The following is a 17,253-nucleotide window of genomic DNA, read 5'->3' on the forward strand; positions in this document are numbered from 1 at the left end:
CGAGCCAGCAGAGGAGGGCAGTTGGGGGCAACCAGGCTTGCAGGGGAGGACAGTTGGAAGCAACCAGGCTTGAAGGGGAGGGCAGTTGGGGGGACCAGGCCTGCAGAAGAGGGCAGTTGGGGGTGACCAGGCCTGCAGGGGAGGGCAGTTGGGAGGGACAAGGCCTGCAGGGGAGGGCTGTTGGGGGGGACCAGGCCTGCAGGAGAGGGCAATTGGGGGCGACCAGGCCAGAAAGGGAGGGCAATTAGGAGTGACCAGGCCTGCAGGGGAGGGCTGTTGGGGGAAATCGGGCTGGCAGGGGAGCAGTTAGGTGTCAATCAGGCTGGCAGGGGAGTGGTTAGGGGGTGATCAGGATGGCAGGCAGAAGCGGTTAGGGGCAATCAGGCAGGCAGGCAGGCGAGTGGTTGGGAGCCAGCAGTCCTGGGTTGTGAGAGGGATGTCCAACTGCCTGTTGGACATTCCTTGAGGGGTCCCAGATTGGAGAGGGTGCAGGCTGGGCTGAAGGACACCCCCCTCCCGTGCACGAATTTCATGCACCGGGCCTATAGTAGTTAGTAGCAACATATAAATGTTGGTTCATTAATGAGTTGGTATCACTAATGTAGGATGTTAATAACAAGTGAAAGTCGGGGGTAAGTTATATGGGAACTCCCTCCTGTATACTCAATTTTTCAGTAAATCCTAAACTCTTTCATAATAAGTTACTTAAATGAAAAACAAAAACAAATAGAGCAGCCTGGCCTGCGTGGCTCAGTGGTTGAGCGTCAACCTAAAAACCAGGATATCCTGGTTCGATCCCCAGTCAGGGCTCATGCCCAGGTTGTGGGCTCAATCCCCAGTGTGGGGCGTGCAGGAGGCAGTCAATCAATGATTCTCATCTCTGATGTTTCTATTTCTCTCTCCCTCTTCTTTCCTCTCTGAAATCAATAAAAAAAAATGTTAAAAACAAACAAAAAGAGCAGGATGCAGGCAATTTCATTCTGACTCCTAGAGGCAACTCTTGGCCCCAGGATATGTGTTGCTGCCTGACTACTAGTAAAAGAAAGAGAACAGATGGCAAGATGTGCTCTGAACGTGAATAAACACATGCTTCAGGGACTTGGTTTGCTGGACTCTGCCAGCTCTCCAAAACCAGGAAACATGAGTTTTAGGCATCAACAAACAAAACCCAGTACAGGATTTCCACCTGTGATTCTTCTCATGCTCCTAGCAACACTGATTAGCTAGTGGTGGGACAGCATCACCAAAAGGAGGAGGAGAGGGAAGGAGGGAATTCATGCCCAGTGGATCCTTACCTGCCCTGCTCCAAAAGGACAATGTCCTTCCACCCCATCTTGGACAGGTGATAGGCCACAGATGTGCCCATGATTCCGCCGCCACAGATGACCACCTGCGCCTGGGCAGGCAGGGCGACAGAATGCGCCTCGGCCGCTGATGCACCGCCTCTGGCTGAGGACCAGTTCTGCCATCCTCGGCTGGTTCTTTGTCTTTGGACCACCGATAGCAACCGGTAAAACATCACGTCTGTCAGCAATGGGAGGTGTGCGCTCGCTCAGTCAGAAGGAGATCCCAAGCACTGACCTAGACAGAAAAAACAAACATATTTCATTCCACTGTGCTGAGTGCATACGATTCATGAGAAAAGGATGAAATAAAAACAATCATTGTTCATTTAGCAAGTAGGTGAGGACTGACTGAGTCCCATACATTGTGCTAACTTGGATTCAGCAGTGAGCAATAAAGAGGTCCCAGCCTTTAGTAATCTACATCTGAGAGGAAGGGAGTCTGTGTGAGTGTGTATGCGAAAGTGGCGGCTATAAACAAAGTAAGTCACAAAGAGTAACTAATTTTAATATCGTGATCAGGAAAGAAGGTGACATTGTGAAAAGATATGATAGATGAAATGGAACCAGCTATCTGAGTGTTCCAGTAGATTGAACATCGTCCCTCTCTTGGCTTCTGTGATACCTCTGCCTGGTTTTCCAGGAATAGGGAATGTGTCTGGCAGGCTGAGGATGAGTGTGTATGAAGGTAAGGAAACTGTGGCTCAGTGGATTGAACATGGTCCCATGCACCAAGAGGTTGCTGGAACAAGTGTTACCAAAGGCCCTGATGTGAGACAGACCTTAATGAGCCCAAGCACAGAGGGGAAGCCAGCCTGTCCCCAGCATGAAGAGCAAGGAGGCCAGGATCTAAGAGAAAACTGGAGAGGCAGGCAGAAAGCCACTACACACCACCTTTGGATGTGGGGATTTTATTCTAAGTGCACAGGAAAATACTAAAGGAGAGAATGAAATGATCTGATCTATTTTCCAAGATCAGTCTGGCTCCATGGTGGAGACTGCATTGCAGAATGAGAGGAATAGCAGGGATGGGTTGGGAAGCTATAGCACTATTCCAGGGGGACGTCATGGTGGCTGAGACAAGGAGGGGGCAGTGGAGTCAGAGACATGACTGGACTCTTTTGGAAGTAGAAATGACAGAACTTACTTGCCAACAAACTGGATGTTAACATGCAAAGAGGGAGAATTAAGGACAATGCCTATGTGTCTGGGTTAAGCAACTGGAGCCACTAAGGAGGAGGAAGAAACAAGAGGTGAGCCTGGGAGGATGAGAGTGAGTGTGTACATGTATGTATGCGTGTGTGTGTGTGTGTATACATTTGAACTTTTAGAGTTAAGTACAATATACCCATCTGCATCCACGTGGAAACACTAAGTAGCAGCTGGATACACAAGTCTGAAATGGGAAGGATGCTGGGAGTCATTAGCATATGCACAATGTTGAAAGCCCTAATATTTCGAGGAACAAGAACTCTGAGGCTCCCCAGCATTCAGACTGGACACAGAAAGACAAGACTAGAGACAGGACTGGACGCTGTGGCAGAATCAGAGTGTACAGACGCAGGCAAGTGGCTAAGAGACGAAGAAGGAGCGGTTAGTAAGGTAGAAGGAAAACCAGGCACAGGTTCCAAGAAGTGGTTAACTACAGACAGTGCTGAGGGTGGAGCAGGCGGCGGAGTGTCCACTGGGATCTGACAGCACGGAGGTCCTGATGTCCTCAAGAAAAACATTTCAGGGGAGAGGAAGGGAGGAAATACAGACAAGAGCAAACTGAAGATAAGCAAGATGTGGGAGTGGGAACAGCTCCGTTACAGTTTGCTCTGACAAGGAGCAGAAAAGTGGGGCAGAAGTGAGGAAAGGATGTGGGTAGAGCAAGGTTAGCTGATTGTTTTTAAGGATGGGAGTTGTTAAGAATATTTCACTGGGCCAGCCAGTGTGGCTTAGTGGATTGAACACCGTCCCATGCCCAAGAGGTCGCTGGTTCAATTCCCAGTCTGGGTATATGCCAGGGTTGTGGGCTCCATCCCCAGTAGGGGGCATGCAGGAGGCAGCTAGTCACTGTTTCTCTACCACTGATGTTTCTATTGTCTCACCCTCTCTCTTCCTCTCTCTCTAAAGAAAATCAATGAAAACATATTTTAAAAAATATATTTCACTGCTATGGGATCACCCAGCACAGGGAAAGAGATGGGTGAGAAAGCAGAGTCAATTAGAAGACTGAGGTCCTGGAGAAGGAAAGAGAGACAGGGGCGCAGGCCTAAGTGAAGGATGGCCTGCCTTGTGTTTCCACGGGTGATGTGGTGCAGATTTAAGGCAGTTGTTTCTTCCAGAAAAGTAGAGGATGATTAGTCAGGCTGATCAGTTACACACGAGACACAGGTTATAACCAAGCACACCTTTCTACAGACCACTAAATGTAAGTTAGAGAAGGGAGAGTAGTCATATAAGAAGTAGGACTTAAGCCAGCCGTGGGCAAACTACGGCCCGCGGGCCAGATCCGGCCTGTTCGGCTGTTCTATCCGGCCCGCGGAGCCGAAAGAGCGGAGGGTTCTCTTGCTCTCCCCTCCGCTCCTTTACTTTGAATTTATATTAGTTCACATAAACACTCCATCCATGCTTTTGTTCCGGCCCTCCGGTCTAGTTTAAGAACCCATTGTGGCCCTCGAGTCAAAAAGTTTGCCCACCCCTGACTTAAGCTGAGCCTTGAAGGGGCAAGATCTGGACAAAGAGGGACAAGAAGCACACACAATTGTTACAGCCAAGTCCGACACGGGTACTTGTGGATGAGAGTAAGGGACCAGGCTTGGAGGCCTTGGTCTCTGAATGCTGGTAGCAGGGATTGAAGTAAGGTGGACCCAGACCACGTAAGACTCTGAATACTTGGTCCGACTTGGTCCACTATACCGTAAAGAATTACTACAGGCTGAATGGGACAAAGGCAGGGTTTGAACAAAACTGCAAAACAGAACTGAAGTAAGACCCACTGTTGGACTATGCAATCACTGAAGTATGAGATGAGGATGTAAGATGACAGGGGGCAAACAAGTGGATATCAGGGCAGCACATGGCTAGTAAATTCACCACCACTACCTTCCATACCAGCCTCAGCACCCAGAGTCGGCTCCACATCAGCCCAAACTGTCTAAGGCCAAGGTATTGACATTCATCCATTAGAGAGGACTCCCAGAACTGAGACAGTGTCCCAAGAGAAATCCCATCCAACTGGGGACTAATTATTTTGGCCACCTTGTGATTGCCAACATGCCTCCCATTCATTGTCCCTGTGAAATTGTCTTAAGATAGCTGCTTCTCCACACAGCTAGTCTCCCTGTAAGCTAATAATCTGGGGCTACTTCACGTGTACCAACATTCTCATCATGGGAGTGCCAGAACAAGAGAGAGAGCAAGAAATTGAAAACCTATTTGAAAAACTAACGACAGAAAACTTCCCTAACCTGGTGAAGGAAATAGACATAGAAGTCCAGGAAGTGCAAAGAGTTCCAAACAAGATGAACCCAAAGAGGCCCAAACCAAGACACATCATAATTAAAATACCAAAGGTTAAAAACAAAGAAATAATTTTGAAAGTAGCAAGAGAAAAGTAGTTGGTTACGTGCCAGGGAGTTTCCGTAAGACGACTATCAGCTGATTTCTCAACAGAAACTTAGCAGGCCAGAGGGATTGGCACAATCAAAGTGATGAAAAAAAGCAAAGACTTACAACCAAGATTACCCCACCCAACAAGGCTATCATTTAGAATAGGAAAGAAAAAACGTTTCCTAGAGAAGATAAAGGTAAAGGAGCTCACTACTTTACCAGCATTACCAGAAATGTTAAAGGTACTTCTGTAAGTAGAAAAGATAAAAAATATGAATAAGAAAATATAGGAAAGAAAAATTCTTACTGAAAAAGGCAAACATTTAGTAAAAGCAATCCATCAACTAACTATAAAATATAAAGGTAAAAGTAGGAAGCATATCCTATCTAATAAAAGAGTAATATGCAGGTTGACCATCACTCCAACACACAAGATGGCTGCCGCCATGTGGTCAAAGATGGCTGCCCCCATGTGGACACAAGATGGTCGCCACAAGATGGCCAACAGGGGAGGACATTTGGGAGGGACCAGGCCTGCAAGGGAGGGCAGTTGTGGGCAATCAGGCCAGCAGGGGAGGGCAGTTAGGGGTGACCAGGCCGGCAGAGGAGGGAAGTTGGGGGCGACCGGGCCTGCAGGGAAGGGCAGTTGGGGGGGACCCAGGCCTGCAGGGGAGAGCAGTTGGGGGGGCACCAGGTCTGCAGGGGAGGGCAGTTAGGGGTGACCAGGCCTGCAGGGGAGGGCAGTTAGGGGTGACCAGGCCTGCAGGGGAGGGCAGTTAGGCATCAATCAGGCTGGCAAACCAAAAATCTACAAGGGATATCCTACATAATAAAAGGCTAATATGCAAATCAACCAAAGGGTGGAATGACCAGTCGCTAGGACATGCACTGACCACCAGGGGTCAGACGCTCAACACAGGAGCTACCTCTGGTGGTCAGTGTGCTCCCACAGGGGGAGCGCCGCTCAGCCAAAAGCCAGGCTCATGGCTGGCAAGCGCAGTGGTGGTGATGGGAGCCTCTCCCGCCTCCGCATCAGTCCAACATCCCCCAAAATCTTCACTGGGCTGGACTGAGAGAGGGCGCAGGCTAGACTGAGGGACCCCCCCCCCCGAGTGCACAAATTTCATGCACTGGGCCTCTAGTGTGTGTATCTATCTACATATATATATATATTAAAAGGCTAATATGCAAAGTGTCCCCTTGGGAGTTCAACCGGGAAAATGGGAGTTCAATCGCTCACTATGACATGCGCTGACCACCAGGGGGCAGCGCGGAACATGGCAGGTGACCAGTGGCAGCCGGTGCTGAAGAAGCGAGAGGAGGAGGTGGGGAAACGGGGAACTGTGTGGTGGCAGTGCGTGGGTGGCAAGGGAAGGAGGAGGTGGGGAGATGGGGAACCTGATTGGCCCTGATGACCGGCCAGGCCTAGAGACCCTACCCATGCACGATTTTGTGCACTGGGCCTCTAGTACAAGAAATAAAGAGAAAGGAATCCAAGCACAACACTATAGAAAGTCACCAACTACAAGATAAGAGAGCAAGAAAATAAGAAAGGATCAGAGGACTACAAAAAACTATCAGAAAACAATTAAAATGGCAATAACTACTTACCTATCAGTAATTACTTTATATATCAATGGACTAAATGTTCCATTTAGAAAAGATATAGGGTGGCTGAATGAAAAAAACAAAAAAGAACTGTACATATATATGATGCCATGAAGAGACCCATTCAGATAGAAAGACATACATAGACTGAAAGCAAAGGGATAGAAAAGATATTTCATGCAAATGGAAAATGAAAAACAAAGCTGAAGTACCAATACTTATATTGGGAAAAATAGACTTTCTTTTAAAAAAATGTTTTTATTTATTTCAGAGAGGAAGGGAGAGGGAGAGAGAGAAACATTAGTGATGAGAGAGAATCATTGATATGCTGCCTCCTGCACGCCCCCTACTGGGGATCGAGCCTGCAACCCTGGGCATGTGCCCTTGACTGGAAATTGAACTGTAACCTTTTGGTTCATGGGTCTCTGCTCAATCACTGAGCCACACCAGCTGGGCAAAACAGACTTTCAAACAAGGAATGTAACAAGAGACAAAGAAGGGCATTCCATAATGATAAAGGTATTGATCTAATAAGATATAACTCATAAACATTTACACACCCAATGTGTGTGTGTGTGTACATATATCTACATATATAAAAGGCTAATATGCTAAGTGTCCGACCATCCAACTGGTGGCTATGATGCGCACTGACCACCAGGGTGCAGATGTTCAATGCAGGAGCTGCCATGACTTGCACGGGCCATTTAGAGAGAAACAGGACCACGGACCTGGTGCCCACAAAGCATTACTCGGCTTCCCCCAGGTGGGACACAGGCCACGGCAACACCCCAGAGCACACAGATCACAGCCAATGCTGCTGAGACCCCATGGCGCAAAATGCAGCCCACAGCCCAGCCCAGCTGGGTAATAGTCGCTGTGGGCGCCGGTTAATGACGTCAAATAGCGACGACTAGCCTCCTTGCAGTTTCTTCAGCCCAGGAATATGACTTGCTTTATAGCCAGGTGCAAACATTTCACACTTTAACCAAATGTCTGTGAAGCATTTTCCCGTGCCTCATCTCATTTGATCCTCATAGAAATCCTGGAGTAGCTAGATAGGAGACTCAGTAAAATCCTATTTTCTTTTCATTAGCCAGAAAATGAAGATTTAGAAAGTTTAGAAATTTGACCCGACTGAAAAGAAGTAAGAAATGGTAGACCTTGAAAATGACTTCAGGTTTTCTCACTGGGCAGAATATAGTCAAACACTGCTGCAGTTAAATATTTTACCCTTTGTTCTCCCTGCATGATCTACAATAATACTCTGCTTCGTGTTGATATTTACTGCTGTGTTGCTGAGTTACCTGAAAGAGAAGTTGGGGTGCTTCACTGGGCTGGAAAAAGTTTAGCTACATCACAAAGCAGGTCTAATTAAGCAAGTTTATTCTATACTAGTGGCCCAGTGCACGAAGTTCGTGCACATTAAAAGGGGATTAGTTAGAGGAAATAATTTAATATTGCTATTTGCCCTTTCTCTATAATAGAAGTGTCAGAGATGAAAGAAAATTAGTAAAATGTATATGAAAACCTTCCTCCTGTCAGAGTCTGGGGCTCACCACGGGACCCAGAGTCAAGTCCCCGCCCACCCACATGCTCCTCAAAATCGTGTGAGAGCCAGACCCAGCTGGCCCACCCCCATTGGGCTAGATCTAGACCTAGCCAGTCCCACCCTTGTCAAGCCCCGCTGGGCAGGGGGCATAGCCTCCGGTCCCCTGGCCTGGTGCAAGGACAGGGGGACATGGCCTGAGATCCCCTGTCAAGCCCTGCTGGGTGGGGGCATGGCCTGAGGTCCCCCATGAAGCCCTGCCAGGCAGGGGGGCGCAGCCTCAGGTCCCCTGGCCCAGCACCTGGAGGGGGGTGCAGCCTCAGGTCCCTCATCAAGCCCCACTGGCAGGGGGGCACAGCCTCAGGTCCCCCGTCAAGCCCCACTGGGTGGGGGCGCGGCCTGAGGTCCCCTGGCCTGGTGCCGGGATGGGGAGTGCGGCCTGAAGTCCCCTGTCAAGCCCCACCAGGTGGGGGGCGCGGCCTGAGGTCCCCTGGCCTAGCACTGGGGCAGGGGGAGCAGCCTGAGGTCCCCTAGCCCAGCACCAGGATGGGAAGTGCACCTTGAGGTCCCCTGTCAACCCTTGCCGGTGGGGGGCATGGCCTGAAGTCCCCCGTCAAGCCCTGCTGGGTGGGGAGCATGGCCTGAGGTCCCCTGTCAAGCCCTGCCAGGTGGGGGACACGGCCTGGCGTCCCCTGTCAAGCCCTGCCAGGCAGGGGGGTACAGCCTCAGGTCCCCTGGCCCGGTGCTGGAAGGAAGCTGGGGCGGGGGGTGCGGCCTGAGGTCCCCTGTCAAGCCCCACAGGGGTGGGGGGGCGAGGCCTGAGGTCCCCCGTCAAGCCCCACGGGGGTAGGGGAGGGCGTAGCCTCAGGTCCCTGCTGATTGCTTGTTAAGGCTCCTTAAGGGAACTTGGCCTCAGCTGTGGGTGCAGCCATCTTTGTGATGGAGTGATGGTCAATTAGCATATTCCCTCTTTATTAGATAGGATATATAAAAGGTGTGTTTCCATCTGTCATTGTTGATCGTGAATTTGGTTGACACTTTTATTATAGAGAAAGGATGAATAGTGATATTAAAATATTTTTTCTAATTAATTTCTTTCCAATGTGCATGAATCTGTACACTAGGCCACTAGTGTGTGTGTGTGGGGGGGGGTGTATTTAAATATATAAAACAAATATTCACAGATATAAAGAGACTGACAATAATACAGTCATAATAGGGGTTTAACACCCCATTAATATCAATGGATAGGTCATCCAGGTAGAAAATTAACAAGGACACAGTAGCCTTAAATGACACATTAGACCAGGTAGGCATAATTGATATTTTTAGGACAATTCACCCAAAAGCAGCAGAATAAACATTCTTTTCAAGTGCATGTGAAACATTTTCTAGGATAGACCACATGTTAGCCCACAATACAAGTCTCCATAAATTTAAGATGACTGAAATTATATCAAGCATATTCTCTCACCACAATGGTATAAAACTAGAAATCAATGACAAGAAGAAAACTGGAAAAAAACACACACAAAAAAACACAAACACATGAAGACTAAATAACATGCTGCTAAAACAATGAATAGGTTAACAAGATCAAGGAAGAGCCCTAACTGGTTTGGCTCAGTAGACAGAGCATCGGCCTGCAGATTGAACGGTCCCAGGTTCGATTCCAGTCAAGGGCATGTACCTTGGTTGCAGACACATCTCCAGTGGGGAGTGTGCAGGACGTAGCTGATCCATGTTTCTCTCTCATCAGTGTTTCTAACTATCTCTCTGCCTTCCTCTCTGTAAAAAATCAATAATCTATACTAATAAAAGGGTAATATGCTAATTAGACTGGGAGACCTTCCAGGAGACCTTCTGGACGTTCTTCTGGACAAAGCCATGGTGGTGGGGCTGAGGTAGAGGTGGTTAGAGGCCAAGAGGGGAGGGCAGTTGTGGGTGATCAGGCCAGGATGGGACGGCAGTTGTGGGTGATCAGGCTGGTGGGGGGCGGGGCCATTGGGGGTAAGCAGACCAGCAGGGGGGCCAGTTGGGGATGAGCAAGCTGTCAGTGGGGGTCAGTGGAGGTGATCAGGACAGCGGAGGGGGGCAGTTTGGAGTGAGCAGTCCAGCAGGGGGGCAGTTGGGGGTGAGCAGGCCAGTGGGGAGGGAAAGTGGGGGTGAGCAGGCCAGCAGGGGGGGCAGTTGGGGGTGAGCAGGCTAGCAGGGAAGGCAGTTGGGGGCGAGCACAATGGCACGGGGGGCAGTTGTGAGTGATCAGGCTGGTGGGGGGGAGCATTTGGGGGTGAGCAGACTGGCGGCAGGGGGCAGTTGGGGGCAAGAAGGCCAGCAGGCAGAGTGATTAGGGGCAATCAGGCAAGCAGGCAGGCAGGTGAGCGGTTAGGAGCCAGCAGTCCCAGATTGCGAGAGGGATGTCCGATTGCTGGTTTAGGCCCAATCCCTGTAAACCGGCAGTTGGACATCCTTCAAGGGGTCCCAGACTGGAGAGGGTGCAGGCCGGGCTGAGGGACACCCCGCCCCCCCTGTGCATGAATTTCATGCACCGGGCCACTAGTAAAAAGAAAAAACAATCAAGGAAGAAATCAAAAGATACCTTGAGACAAATTTCCTCAACAAAATATTAGCAAACCAAATCCAGCAATCTATACTAATAAAAGGATAATATGCAAATTGGTCACAATGTCCTCACAGTAACAACCGAACAGCAGGCTGCATGGGGCGACCAGGTCAGCAGGGGAGGCAGTGAGGGGCGACCAGGCTGGCAGAGGGGGGCAGTGAGGGGTGACCAGGCCAGCGGGAGGTGGGGGGCAGTTGGGGGCGACCAGGCTGGCAGGAGGGACAGTGAGGGGCAAACAGGCTGGCAGTGGGGGCAAACAGGCTGGCAGAGGGGGGAAGTGAGGGGCAACCAGGTCAGCAGGGGGGGCAGTTGGGGGCAACCAGGCCGGCAGGGGGGGCACTAGGGGTCAATCAGGCTGGCAGGCAGAGGCGGTTAGGGGTGATCAGGCTGGCAGGGGAGCAGTTAGGGGTGATCAGGCAGGCAGGCAGGTGAGCAGTTAGGAGCCAGCGGTCCCAGGGATAGGGCCGAAACCGGCAGTCGGACATCCCCCGAGGGGTCCCGGATTGGAGAGGGTGCATGCTGGGCTGAGGGAACCCCTTCCCGCTGTGCACGAATTTCGTGCACTGGGCCTCTAGTACATTATATAAAGATTATACACCATGATCAGGTGGGATTTATTCCCAGGATGCAAGCTTGGTTCAATATCTGAAAATCAAGTAACATGACACACCACATAAGCAAAACGAAGGATAAAAATCATATAATCATATCAACAGATTCAGGAAACATATTTGACACAATCCATTATCTATTAATGATATTAAAAAAATCTCAGCAAAGTGGAATAGAGGAAACCATACCTTAACATAATAAAGACCATATATGACAAACCCACATCTAACATCATACTCAAGAGTGAAAAGCTGAAAGCTTTAAGTTCAGGAACAAGACAAGATGGTCCACTTTGACCATTTTTATTCAACACTAGAGGCCCGGTGCATGAAAATTCATGCACTGGAGGGGGGTCACTCAGGCCAGCGTACCCTCTCACAGTCCAGGAACCCTCAGGGGCAGAAGACGACACAGCGATCAGGGGAAGGTGACGCCCTCCATTACACCTCTGCTGCTGCCACTGCCAGCCCTGGTTACCTGAGCCTCAGGTGGCCCTAGGCGGCTGGGCAGCCGCCATCCAAGGCTTGCCTGCGCCTCGGGCCGACCCTGGGTGACTAGGGAGCTGAGGGGACTGGGGGACTCCGGAGGCAGGCGCACGGAGCAGCACGCCTGCTACCCCGGCGGGGCTGAGGGGACGGGGCTCCGCCATCCTGTGGCTGTGGGCACCACCATCTTTGAGGTGTGACAGTCAATTAGCATATTTCCTCCTTATTGGCTGTGGGCACTGCCATATTTGAGGGCGGGGCAGTCAATTAGCATATTCCCTCCTTATTGGCGGTGGGCACCGCCATCTTTGCGACAACATGAGGGTCAATTAGCATATTCCCGCTTTATTAGATAGGATAGTACTGGAAGTCCTAGCCAGAGCAAAGAGACAAGGAAAAAAAAAAAAAAAGGCATCCAAATTGGAAAGAAAGAAGTAAAACTGTTATTACTTGTAGTTAGCATGATATAGAGAGAAACAAAGAATCCACCAATAAACTATTAGAATAAATGAATTCAGTAAAACAGGATACAAATTAATATTCAGAAATTATTGCATTTTTTAAATCCTTCTCTGAGAATATTTTTCCATTGCTTTTTAAGAGAGTGGAAGGGAGAGAGAGGGAGGTAGAGAGGTGGAGACAGAGGTGGAGAGGGAGACTGGGAGAGAGAGAAAGATCAACATGAGAGGCATAGCAATTGGTCCCCACCCTACAAGCCCCGACCAGTCCCAACCAACCAGACCCAACCAACGGCCTTTGACTGGAATTGAACCCTCTCGGGCCAATGCTCTAATCACTTAGCCACACGGGCCAGGGATCATTTTTATACACTAATAATGAACTATTAGAAAGAGAAATTAAGAAAACATTATCATTTACAATTGCACCAAAAAGAACAAAATACCAAGGGATATTTTTAAAATATATATATGTATATATTTTTTATTGATTTCAGAGAGGAAGGGAAAGAGATAGAAACATCAATGATGAGAGCGAATCATTGATTGGCTGCCTTCTGCACACCCTCTACTCAGGGGTGAGGGAGGGGTCGAGCCGCAACCTGGGCATGTGCCCTTGACCAGAATTGACCCTGGGACCCGTCAGTATGCAGGCCGACGCTCTATCCACTAAGCCAAACCGGCTAGGGCCCAAGGAGTATTTTAATGAAGGAATTTAAAGACTTGTATTTGGAAAACTTAAGACAATGAAAAAAGAAACTGAACGCCCTTGCCTGTGCTCTCTTAAGGTTCACACAGTGCCTTAAGATGCTAACATAACCCTCCAGAGTGGCTCAGTGGATAAGCGGTGACCTATGAACCAGGAGGTCATGGTTCGATTCTCGGTCAGGGCACATGCCCGGGTTGTGGGCTAGGTCCCCAGTGTGGGGTGTGCAGGAGGCAGCTGATCAATGATTCTCTCTCATCATTGATATTTCTATCTCTCTCTCCCTCTCCCTTCCTCTCTGAAATCAATAAAAATATATTTTTTTAAAAAGAGGCTAACACAAAAGGGTAAAGTAAGTCTCCATAAAACTCAGAGAAGAGCTGGTAACATTAGTCTTTGGATCCTGTCTGGAGTCACAGCTGGAAAACAGAGAGAGGGAGAGAGAGAAAAGATAAATAAAAATAAAAAAAGAACTGAAAAAGATAAAAATAAATGGAAGGAGCCCTAGCCCGTTAGGCTCAGTGGATAGAGCGTCAGCCTGCAGACTGAAGGGTCCCAGGTTCGATTCCAGTCAAGGGCACATTCCTGGGTCACGCTCGATGCCCAGTAGGGGGAGTGTAGGAAGCAGCCAGTCAATGATTCTTTCTCATCACTGATGTTTCTATCTCCCTCTCCCTTCCTCTCTGAAATCAATAAAAATATGAAATAAAATAAATGGAAAAAATATCCTCAGATGAGGATTAACAAGGACAAAAAAGTACAAATTTACAGTTATAAGACAGTAATGGGGTGTAAAGTACAGCATAGGAAATATAGTCAATAATATTGTAATAACTATGTATGGTGTCAATTGGGTACTAGACTTATTGGGGTGATCACTTCATAAGTTATATAAATGTATACTCACTATGTTGTACACCTGAAAGTAATACAATATTGTATATCAAACTATAATTTTGAAATTTTTTTTAATTTTAAAAAAAATCCTCATCTGGCCGAAACCGGTTTGGCTCAGTGGATAGAGCGTCGGCCTGAGGACTGAAGGGTCCCGGGTTCGATTCCGGTCAAGGGCATGTACCTTGGTTGCGGGCACATCCCCAGTGGGGGGTGTGCAGGAGGCAACTGATCGATGTTTCTCTCTCATCGATGTTTCTAACTCTCTATCCCTCCCTCTTCCTCTCTGTAAAATATCAATAAAATATATTAAAAAAAAATCCTCATCTGAGCATATGTCCTCATTGATTTTATTTTTTATTTTTAGAAAGAGGAAGGGAGAAAGAGAGAAAGAGAGAGAAAAACATTGATGTGAAAAACATCTTTTGGTTGCCAACCCAAAACCTAGGTATATGCCCTAACCGGGAATCAAACATGCAACAGTGTGGACATATTTGCACATGACAATGCTCCAACCAACTGAACCACCTGGCCAAGGCTAAAAAAATTTTTAATTAAAAAAAAAAAAAAAGAATTAAATTGGCCCAGCCAGTGTGATTCACTGGTTGAGTGTGGACCCATGAACCAAGAGGTCTAGGTTCGCTTCCCTGTCTAGGAACTTGCCCAGTTTACAGGTTCAATCCCCAGTAGGGGGCATGCAGGAGGCATCCTATCAATGATTCTCTCTCATTATTGATGTTTCTATCCCTCTCACTTCCTTTCTCTGAAATCAATAAAAACATATATATTTTAAAAAAATAAAATTAAGCCGAAACCGGTTTGGCTCAGTGGATAGAGCGTCGGCCTGCAGACTGAAGGGTCCCGGGTTCAATTCCGGTCAAGGGCATGTACCTTGGTTGTGGGCACATCCCCAGTGAGGGGTGTGCAGGAGGCAGCTGATCGATGTTTCTCTCTCATCGATGTTTCTAGCTCTCTATCCCTCTCCCTTCCTCTCTGTAAAATATCAATAAAATATATTTAAAAAAAAAATTAAACCAGATGAGTTAAGAAAGGGTAGCTATGAGGACAGAACCACATGGCACATCCCCAACAGAGAAAAGAGAATTGCAAAGATGACAGAAGAAACATAATAACAAATGAGTTTATCATGGCCTTCAACAGAGTCAGTAAAATGCAGTCAGTAAAATGCGAGTGGGAGAAAGAAAGGAAAGAAAGGAGGGAGGAAGGAAGACAGATTCAAAACAGATGCAAATAACTAAGGAAAAGAAGGAACTAGAGTCTATTCTAGTAGGTTTGGTAGCAAAAGCAAAGCAAGGATTGATAGCAACTGAGGGAAAGCCAGTAAGGAAGACACTTAAGATGTCAAAGGCAAAATACATTGTATTAAAAAAAAATGTGTAATATTCCCTGCTGAGAGGAATAATTTCTGCTAAACAACTTCAATACTGGGCTGGTTCAGATCTGCTCTCACCAAGAGCAAGAGGATAGCTCTAACTCCCTCTGAGTTGTTCCTCTGTGTGATACAGCCTAGTGTACACATGGGCTGCGTGCGGGCCCCAAGGAAGACTGGGGACTACAGACAAAGAAAGCATTTCCCACACCTGCCTCCGCCTAAGAGCCACCTGGGACACTTTACATACACACACACACACACACACACACACACTCACTCCCTCCCTCCCGGGCTCCCTCTCTGGGGGGTCTGATCCTCCTGGTTCAGGGTGCTGTTTTTCAAACAAGTGTGCCAGGTGATCAGGCAAAGTTTAAGAAATTATTATAAATCCCTTGCACCGGAAAAGGGTGCCTCTTGGGCCGACTCACCCCACCTCCTAGCCCCACCTGCATCCTCCAGCGTCAGGCTCACATGCCTAGGCAACATGGACTTCAAGATTCCTGAATCAAATCTGCGTGTCATCCACATCAGACCCGAGGGGACCAGCATGAGACACTGCCCGGCCTAGGCGTTCCCAGGTGACTGCACTGCTGGGGCTCTGCAGAGTCTGACTAGTGAGCAAAGCCCAGGTGGACCGCACGTTTCCACGCGGGAGAACACCGCCACCTGCAGAGGGAAGACCGGGCTAGACGCGCCTCATCTTCGCTGCGGGGCTGGGCGAGCCCGAGGCGGGGAGATAGAAGCGAGGTCACCCCGAACGCTGGGGAGCGGGTGCGCGGCAGCCGCTTACGCGTCCCCGAGGCCGGGACAATCTCCGCCGCCCCGAGCACCGCCGCAGAGACTGAGCGAGACCAGGCGGACCCACTCTCGCCCGGGCCCGCGGAGTCCTGGCGCCAGGACGCGCCTTCCCGGGAGAACCAGGTAGAACCGACGGGAAACGAGGGGCCGCGGGGAACACCCCTGAGCCAGACCGAAGCGGAAAGAGGGGCGCAGGGGTCCCGGGGCGCTAAGGCCGCGCGGACGGAGACGTCAGAGCGTCCGCCGCCGTCTCCTCACCTCACGGGCCCCACGGGCTCCGCGCTCAGCAACACCCGGCGGGAGACCGGCAGCAGCCTCCACAGTCACCGGGGTCCTGGGGTCCTGGGGTCCTGGGGTTCCGGGGCCGGGAAGGGAGTGGGGGGCCGGGAACGGGAGGGGGTGGGGCAGAGGGCGTGAAGGGTTCCTAGGAAGCGGGCCGCGACCTTCCGCGCTTTACGGCCCCGAGCAAGGGGACGCCGCGCGTGATCTCCCACGCGCACGCGCGCCATGACGTCACCGCCGCGGCCCCTCCCCTGCACGTGGGGCTTGTTGAGGCCTCGCTGTGCCCCTCCTTTGCCTCAGCCAAGGTGAAGGCGATTTGGAGGCATCTCCTCTCAAGGCCGCTTTGGAACTCGAGCCTCAGACGCTGTTAATTTCTGCAAGTGCAACCAGGACGTCCGAGATGGCGGCAGCCCCGCTGGAGTGTGAGGAGGCGGGGTTCTCTCTGCCCTCGAGGGTGTTTATAGGTCTGGCCCAGGGGACCGCAGCCGAAAGCCACTCTAGTTCAGGACGTAAAAAAGGCTTCTTGGACTGACAGTCACTTTGTTTCTTGGAATCATTCAGTTCTTCCTGGGCAAGTCTCGAACACAGCAGATTAGAAATCGGGTCTGCTGCGTGTGACTGAAGGGTCCCAGGTTCGATTCCGGTCAAGGGCACATGCCCGGATTGGGGGCTTGATCCCCATAGGGAGTGTGTAGGAGGCAGCCAATAAATTATTATCTCTCATCATTGATGTTTCTATCTCTCCCTCTCCCTCTCTGAAATAAATAAAAATATATTTATAAGTCAGTCAATCAAACAAATCCGGCCTGCTGCCCTGCTCCACCTTGGAGGCAGGATCTTACTCTGCACTTTGCTAGCCTGGGAAAGAGGAATCATTCACTCCATCATCTTAGAACACCACCCCT

General features: G+C 49.5%; 1 protein-coding gene across 4 annotated transcripts in view; it reads right to left on the bottom strand.

The window, feature by feature from the left end:
- PDPR (pyruvate dehydrogenase phosphatase regulatory subunit) overlaps positions 1-17,253 on the bottom strand; it is a 77,020-nt gene that overhangs the window by 26,943 nt on the left and 32,824 nt on the right. Inside the window, exons 1-2 of one of the 4 annotated variants that reach the window (XM_080643461.1) lie at positions 16,325-16,550; positions 1,296-1,581 (exon numbers count right to left, since the gene is read on the bottom strand). In XM_080643461.1, the coding sequence (XP_080499587.1) occupies positions 1,296-1,519 (224 nt within the window). In that variant the 5' untranslated portion in view covers positions 1,520-1,581; positions 16,325-16,550. Of the gene's footprint in view, positions 1-1,295; positions 1,582-15,714; positions 15,840-16,324; positions 16,551-17,253 lie in introns of those variants that run through there. The other 3 variants (XM_080643464.1, XM_080643463.1, XM_080643462.1) reach the window with 3 other exon arrangements.

This window comes from Plecotus auritus, assembly GCF_963455305.1.
Source record: "Plecotus auritus genome assembly, chromosome: 10".
Classification (NCBI taxonomy): domain Eukaryota; kingdom Metazoa; phylum Chordata; class Mammalia; order Chiroptera; family Vespertilionidae; genus Plecotus; species Plecotus auritus.